Source organism: Girardinichthys multiradiatus, chromosome X, assembly GCF_021462225.1.
Source record: "Girardinichthys multiradiatus isolate DD_20200921_A chromosome X, DD_fGirMul_XY1, whole genome shotgun sequence".
In the NCBI taxonomy this organism is placed as follows: Eukaryota; Metazoa; Chordata; class Actinopteri; order Cyprinodontiformes; family Goodeidae; genus Girardinichthys; species Girardinichthys multiradiatus.
Window position 1 is genome coordinate 19,319,597 of NC_061817.1, and position 8,573 is coordinate 19,328,169.

The window sequence follows — 8,573 nt, forward strand, 5'->3', positions numbered from 1 at the left end:
TAGCATAGATCATGTGATTTCCATGCTGCAGTTGACTGAATAACCTCCTTAGCTTGTCGACAAGGTGTGCAAAAGCCTGTTAGTGTTGCATTGATTTAAAAATGGTGTGTGGATGTGTTTCAGGGTTTGCGAAAACACAGCAAGTAAAAACTGATATTAGACTGTTACATTAGGGGACTGGGACAGAGAAAGAGACAGCATGTGTTTGCATGCGTCTGTTTTAGAACTGGGCCAGTAGAAACAACCCACAACGGGCCCCTCAGCTGTGTCGGCAAACAGGAAACTGGAGTTCAGTCTCACAGTTTCACGCAGCTCCATCTGTTTCTTTTACTCTACAGTTTTCCGGCTCCCTCGGATCAACCTGGGCCCCCACAGTTTAGCAGTCACCTTCTCTTTGCTTCAAGCAAAACAGCAAAAATTAATTTCAACCTTTTTCTTGCAGCCCCTGCCTTTCTTCTGCTGGAAGGAGGCAGAAGCAGTTACGTTATTAAGATGCTTCATGTGCTCCTGAAAACCTCCTGAGAATGGATGTATGTTTATTCCTCACTCACACTTTCTCTATTGTCCTGATGAGGTCGAAGTCTACCTTAAATTACTATGATAAACAATCTGGATTTTAAATTGCGAAGCCAAAAAAAAAAATAGCTCATCCTATAGAAATCAATTTTTCATCAAGATTTACTGTTTTCCTGATTATTGTTATAATTATTATTGTTGTTGTGTTAACTGTAACAATTAAACATGGTCTTGCATGACTGGCTTAATTCATCTTTCTGAAGCAGCTTAAACAGTTTCATGGACTAATCATTGGAAGAAATGCTATAATTAATCTGGCATTGTAAGGTTTTTTTTTTTTTACATCGTGTATACTGGAGAATATCGTGTAAATTACAGCTGAAAGTAGAAAATGCATCCAACAGTATTAACATATCATGATTATTGGATGCAAATTCATCAGGGCTATTATATATATGTAAATATTTTAAGTGACGCCAGTAGGATTACACAGTCTTCCTGCTGAAAAAAGTGATAAAAAATCAGTATTATTCTAATTATTACTAATATTCTTAATTTCACTTGGTCATATTTAGTTTCTCTCACCAACAGACGCACAAACGTCTTCCGTTTTATCTAATGATATCTTTTTATCTGTATGGTTTTGTCTTCAGGAGACCCAGCTTCTTGGTAAGATTACATGAATAACTACATGGACATATCTTTTTTATGATAGCGTGGATTAAAAAAAAAAGTGTTTCAATTATCCTTTGCTTTATTTTCTCATGGTAAGTTGTTAAAACCAGTAATCATTGCCTACTGTCGTCTAACATGAAAACAGTTTGGAAATGAGGTCACGGCATGTTGCTGCCGTGTTAGTCTCAGCCTGTTTGGTCATGGTTATTAGCGGTAGGCCTTTCTTTGCTTCGAGTCGTAATATGATGTGATAAGGCACAAATCAGCTTTCTCCTACTTACATAACTAGACCTTTAATCTGTAAGATAAGCATTTGCCTGAACGTAGCAAAACAAATAACACATTCACCAATTATTTTATTTTATAAGTGCCTTGCTGTTAACGTCTGCCTGAAGGTGTAATCAGATTTCTTCCCCCTGTCCGTCCTTGGAGGGAAACGGCATCCTGCTCCAAACATGCTCGCTCAGCCTAATAAAAAGATCTGCTTCTCGGCTGACAGACCATCACAGTACTATTTGTTGTAAGAACACTGGCCTGAGGAGGCTAAACTGAACAATGCAGCTTCAACAGAAGCAGAGTTCAAAACCTGCCAGCTAGGCCCACTCTTCACAACATCTTCTCAGGCAACTCCCTTTATGCATTGTATTGTTTGTTTGTTATCTGGCTTATTTTTCTTTTATTGTGAGATTCCTTCCCACCTCCATCCTCCTAGGTATGCCCGAGGAGCCCACAGAGAGACCTGAGGAGGAGCTGCATCATCCCTACGCTCCTTATTAGTGTTGTATGGGCACCTGGCTTCCATTTTCTGCTCAGGTGGTTCAGACCACCTGGCTCCAGATGTTTTCATTTTCAACATGGCTTGATGCGTTTTGTTTGTGCCAAACAGAGAAATTCGACTATAAAAGGGAACAAAATAAGTGTGTGAAACAAAAAAAGAAATAAAGTCCAATTTAAAAACGTACCTTTGGTTATCTGTTCTGTGGTCTGTAATAAAAGAGAAAAAGATGAAAAGGATCAATGAAAATTTCAAGGAAATCACAATCAACATATAGTACATTTTTAAACATCTGTACAAATTTACTGCTGCTGAAGAAAAACGATATTGTTTTCTTCTTAGGGCGAAAGAACACACCTATTTAAGTCTTAATGTAAGGCTGCACCGTGCAGATGGACACACGAGGACCAGGGAAGAGAACATGGAGAAACGCCAGTGTTCCCCTGGTAGTTTTATGAGAGGGACGAAGCAGTCCCCTTTCCTCAGACAGTCAAGTTAATTCTGTATGAAAGTTTGTGAGGCCAAAACTCAAATTTAAAGCTATCAATTTATTTAAATTCAAATAATTATTTTCAGAAGAACAGAGAACAAAAGAACAGTCTTGGAATATCAACAAGCATGTTGTTGCCCTGAGTTTTAGGTTATTCTCCCTCTACATACCTGTTGGAGACTGCTGCACTTCATGACAATTAACCAAAGGGTTTAGCTTGGTGCTACATAAAAGATGGAAAATATCTTCTGTGGATGACAGTATTTAAGACTAAGAAAAAGTATTAATTTACAAGGCTGAATAGATGGTAGAGTAGATGGTGGGCTGGTATAGCTGAAACTAGGTATCTACATGGACTGTATTAAAAAAAAGACATAACCCCTTTTTTCCCTCACTGTCTGACTAAACATTTCCTATTATGGTCATTTTGGAATACCAAAATTATTTATACAGTATTTGCTAATTACCAGTATAAAAAGAGAGATAATAGTTTTAGATGTTTTTATAACCTTCATAAAATTCTTAATTTAATACATGCATTAAGATTATGATGCCTTGTCAAAATTTGGCTTTCTAGCCTCTGATAGATTAATTCAAATCCTTTGGGCTAAATGGAAGCACACTAGTGGATGTATTTTAAGGCAATATCTCATCCCACTGCTTCCCTGTGTGAAATCACAGGGGGGAAATAAAAGAAATCAAGATATCAGGAAGAGAATTGTGGACCTCCACAAGTCTTGTTCAACCTTCGGTAAAATTTACAGATACCTGTATGTGTCACAATAAATTGCTTAAACAATTTTATACAAGTATAATCAATTAAAATGGAAGGAGATGGGATCTGTGTCCCAGAGAGTAGTGTGTTTTGGTGTGAAATGTGCAAATCAACCCCAGAACAAAAGCATGATGACCTTATGAAGATGGTGGTTGAAGTTTCTAAGAGCCCATTTTCCATTCCAGGGGCTTTCAGTCATTATAAAGGGATTTTGAAAGCCCTCAGCAAGTTTTAACACAATTTTAGTTATTTCAATTTCCCGGGTCCACACTTTCCTGAATAAAAAGCTCCAAGTCTGGGTGCAGGACTTTCAGATTACCCTGGGATTGTTAAGGGGCGGGGATATGTACTGAGCAAAGGTGATTGGTGGATCCTTTCTAGCAGTGTTCTGACTTTTGCTCACTGGCTTTAACCCCAGGTATTTTAACCCCAGGTATTTAAACCCTAGGACTTTCAGTGGAAAAGGAGCCATTATCAGCGGCGAAGGAGTCGTGTACTTTATGGACAGAAAGTACACACAGTGAGGAATAAGTGATTAGTCCAAAAGCAACATAAAAAGCCAGATTAGTTTGCAAATGCACTCAGCAACAAACACCTTCACTTCTGGAGGCATGTCCTCTGGTCTGATAAATCTAAAATTGAAGTGTTTGGCCATAATGACCAGTGTTACATTTGGAGGAAAAAGGGGGAAACTCGCAAGCCTAAGAACATCATTCTACTGTCAAGTACGGGATTGACAGCATCATGCTGTATTTGTATTTTTGCAACAGGATGGAGTGACAGACTTCACAAACGACATCATGAGGAAAGCACGTTACGTGGAAATACTGAAGCAACAACTCAGGACATCAACAAAGCTTGGACACAAATGGGGTTTCCAAATGGACAATAGCCCTAAGCATACCACCCAATTAGTTACAAAGTGGTTTAAGGAGAACAAGTCAATGTTTTGGAGGAACCATCTCAAAGCCCTGATATCAGCCACCATGGAAAATTGGAGGGCAGAACTAAAAAGGTGTGTAGGAGAAAGGCAGCCAACAAATCTGACTCATTTACACCAGTTCTGTCAAAAAGAATGAATCAAAACCAAAACAGCAAAGTAGGAGTAGAGCATTTATAGGCTGCTGGAAAAACAACCAAAATGTTGGAAGTCATTCAGTTCTAAAGGTAATTCTACCAAATACTAAGGAAAAGTATGCAAACTTTAGAATTTAAAGAAAAAAAAAATCTAAAATATGTCTGGCTTACAATTCTAGCATTTAGCAAATAGAAATAATTTTAGTGCTCCTAACTGATCAAAAACAGGAAAAGCTGAGTCTAGTTTAATGTCAGGCAGTGAGGGAAATAAATAGTTATGTGCCTTATACAGTCTATGTAAATATTTGGTTTCACTCGTATATGCGTGAGCATGCATCGTAGTACAGGTGGAAACGAAAGGTACAGCTCCAGTAGTACATGTACATCCGATTATCTGACTGGGATTATTCAGTGAAGTCCTCAGTCATGAAAATCTGAAGTCTTTAACCATAAATATAAGTCTTAACAACAAGTCGAGGGTCAGGATTTTTTTTTTTTTTTTTCAAATACCTAAAACATGTTTAAATTTATTCTTACTGCCTAAAGAGAGGAAAGCGTTTACTGGGCTGATCTTTGACGATTGCCAGTATCAAGGTATGAAACGGCTCCAAGAAAATCTGGTTTCAAAACTGCAAAACAATTCTGTCATACCCTTCCATGTATTTAAAGTCCTTTTAATCGGATGCAATAAACAGTTTTCTCCAGCCGTTTGGAGCAGAGAATAACGCAACATTTTTACTATCCCGACCTGCTGCTGCACAGCAGGCTGAAACATAGCTACTATATTTTTCCCCACACTTACTAGACAGACAAATTTGGTGGCTTGGAAGTCTTTCTGTTCATGAAAACCATGAACAGTCGTGGCGGGGAAACTGCAGATTATTTGAGAGCTAAAAGGTTAAATATTCTGGACAAATAAACATCGTCTTTATGCATCAAACCTAGCAGCTTTACGAAAGAATCTCAAATCAGCTCACGTCTATTCACAATTTGTGTTATTAACATCAAAATACAAGCAAACTTTGACTAAGACCAGTCCTACTTAGTGAGTTACAGCAGAAACAGCAACCCCTCTGAAGAATAAAGCAAAGACTAAATCAAGTTAAAGATAGATTAAATGTCTGCATATTGTAATGTACTTAATATGCACATGTTACACATTATGTACCTGTAGTAAACCTGAGTGAACCCAAGACTTGAGCAGTTAATGTATAAATAAATGAAAACAGGCACCAACACTGCAAAACGAGATGATTTAAGTTTAATTAAACTACAGTTTTGCAATAAAAAACACATTTTAGTTCACCTTTATTAATTAAAACTGTCGTAACTTAGCTCTCAGCAGAAATATTTAATCAACTGATCACGGGAAACTTATCTCAAATTGCCTGATAAGGCAGTGAAGCTACAATGGCCTGACCCTGCACTGAACCGGGGTCTACCATGGCTTATCATATCAGGTTTTATTAAACAACAGGCAGCAACGATTAAACTTGAATACATTAAGGGATTGTGTGCTGGTACAGTTATTAAAACTGGGGCTTTAAAACATGAAGCTTTCCTGTTTGAGTCTGGGCTTCTCAGGCTGTCGATGGTGGGGTTTGCCCGTTTGTGGGACTTCTCTGTTTGTCAGGAGATATGGCGACTTATAATTGACCTCAGGAGAAGCTGCGTGCATGCTTGGATGTTTTTCAGCCCTGCAATGGCCTGATGATGTGTCGAGGTTATACCCCGCCTCTCACCAGATGGGATAAAGCTCAGCTTCACTGAACAGGATTAGGTGAGCATAGAAAACCGATGAATGAACATATGAAGGGATGAGCTGTTTCAAAACAAAACCTTGAGCGTTTACCTTTTTCTGTGTAGCTTCGTTCTTTTTCTTCTCTTCTTGTTTTTTCTTTTTCTTATCTTCCATCAAATGTGTTTCTTCTTGTGTTTTTGCTTCTTTTCACAGCTAAAATATAAAAAGACAGGAAAGGACAGAGCTTTATTTTAACCTCCTGCTAAGTTAGGTACATTGCAGGTCACCAGACTAACTTTTTGCACTGGTCATAGTGGAGTGCCCAACTTCTTTCTTACAAGCTGAAATCAACATGCTGAACAAAGTTCACGACCCGTTAGAAGTTGATGACAATCAGTGGCACAAACACTCAACCCAACCAGCTGAGAGATAGCTGTGCTTTTACCACTAGTGAAGATCCTCTAAGCTATTTTTGTCTGTCCTAAAAGTCGGCATTTGAAATTGAGCGCACGTTTTGAGGCTCTTCTTGTGAATAGTTGATGGAACTTATGTGTTGGTACAGTTTGTCACCAGACAAGGCAAGCACTGCGCCAGTTAGCCCTGGTTTGCACATCATTTTGAATGGGCACATTAGCCAGGTCAACCCCCGGCTGACTTACTCAGCTCATCTGCTTTGAGAACATACAAACGCAAAAGGCTGCAGATTCTGGGTGAAAAGTTAAACTACGGAGTACTAGCTGCAGGCACAGCGACTGAGGACTTAACTTGGGCTGTGTTCATTCTTTCTACATGTTGTAGTGGAGTGGAGCAATGCGGTGCTGGAACCGTGAATGGAAAAGAAGCAATAGTTGCCCCCCCCGGAGATGATGCTTCCAGTCTTTAGTCTACATTCATCCTGGGAAATGGATCCCATCACAAGCACTGTTCAGGATCTACCACAGGAACACGACCCATAGCACCATTTAGGGTTACTGACATGTTTTAACCTATGACCTCTATGAGCAGCTCTAAAGAGAAAAGCTTTCTCAACAATCAAACACCCAAAAGCCACGTCTTGTTTCACATGGAAAGAGATCTAGAGCCTTATGACATATCCAGCCCAGAGTCTATAATGGAAAAATGGAAAAATAGGGATTATTAATATAATTAATAAAATTTTTAAGCATAAAGCACATATTAAAAAGGCAAACATGAATGGGAATACACATATTTTTAACCCTTAAATGTGACATTGTTTGTGAAACCATTAGCCAGTTCTCCTGCCACTGTGCTGCTGCAGGCGATGGTGACGTGTGCCACTGCCTGGCAACAGGCGCTCCCAGAGGTCCCAGTGGGCAGTCAGGTGGAGACAGACAGCACCCTTTAGCGTAGCGCTGAAGTCGGTTTTGTCCAATCATGGAACTGGGAAACTAAGATGGCTGAAACTGAGAAAAGGTCTTGAGCTGAAGCCTAAATCTGATTTCTGAAGTTAGGGAGCTGAAGATGTCATGAGAGTTTGTACTAACATTTTTATTCCATTTCCAGATCAACTTTTATTGGCCTTTGAGGCCAATGTTAGCAAATTCTGGGAAAACATTTGTTTTAATGCATTTAGTGAATATATAAACAACTAATTTGATACTGTGTTGAAACACAGGGTAGCTGAGATCTGGAATCAGGTTTCCATCCAACATGCCAGCGTATATTTCAATACGTTGCCAGGGAGACAATCACATAAAATGTCGTCATGTCATGTCATCTCATAACTTTTCACTAATACTAATAAAGAAAAGCAGCGGGATAGTAACAATAGGGAAATTTGATGGCCATGCATGTATTTTTTCCACTTTGGTCACAAAGGAAGCCTCTTTTTACTGTTTTTCTTAGACCTCAGTTTATATTATATTTGTGAAAAGAAACCACAATCATATTCGAGACTGAATTAAATAGACCTTTGTTTCTGTATTATGTACAATTGGCCACCAATAAAAAGGAAATGACCCCCACCCCCTGACTCTGAACTCTGACCCTGTGGCTATTGACCAGCTTTTACTAACCACAACCCAAAATACAGATACAACCTGTTTGTTCAGCAGTATCAAATAGAATATCAAATATTACCAGCAGATTTGAGAACAAAAATACAAAAAAAGTTAAAATTAAGATTAAAAATTCAGATAAAACTGCTTAGAACTCAGTTGTTTAAGATACAGGTAAAGACATACTTTTGAAGCGATCATCCCACAAGCAGCAGCAGTAATGTAAGCTGCGTTGTAAATTTTGTTGCCAGTAATAGGAAGAGGGCTGCTACTCATACCCATCAACACATTATTTTTAAAGCACCAACAGGTTGATTTAGAACCTGCAGCTGCAATATTAAATATAAATGGTGTTGCATCAGTGAGGCTTTTGTCATGTAGGCAATAAGTGAGATGCTCCAGTTAATGTGAGCTGCTGTCCTCCGTTGACCTGAGAGGTTGGCAGAGTCAAAATGGCTGCGGTTGCAAACATTTGCTCGCCAAGCACAGCTGAAAGCTTAACGTAT

At 38.8% G+C, this 8,573-nt stretch overlaps 1 protein-coding gene across 2 annotated transcripts in view; it reads right to left on the reverse strand.

The window, feature by feature from the left end:
• The window catches only part of LOC124862584 (trinucleotide repeat-containing gene 6C protein-like), a 44,121-nt gene extending 37,198 nt beyond the window's left edge, over positions 1–6,923 (reverse strand). For both annotated transcript variants that reach the window (XM_047356573.1, XM_047356572.1), the window contains exons 1-2: positions 6,161–6,923; positions 2,154–2,175 (exon numbers count right to left, since the gene is read on the reverse strand). In XM_047356573.1, the coding sequence (XP_047212529.1) occupies positions 2,154–2,175; positions 6,161–6,223 (85 nt within the window). In that variant the 5' untranslated portion in view covers positions 6,224–6,923. The remainder of the gene's footprint in view (positions 1–2,153; positions 2,176–6,160) is intronic.
• Between the last annotated feature and the right edge of the window lie 1,650 nt (positions 6,924–8,573).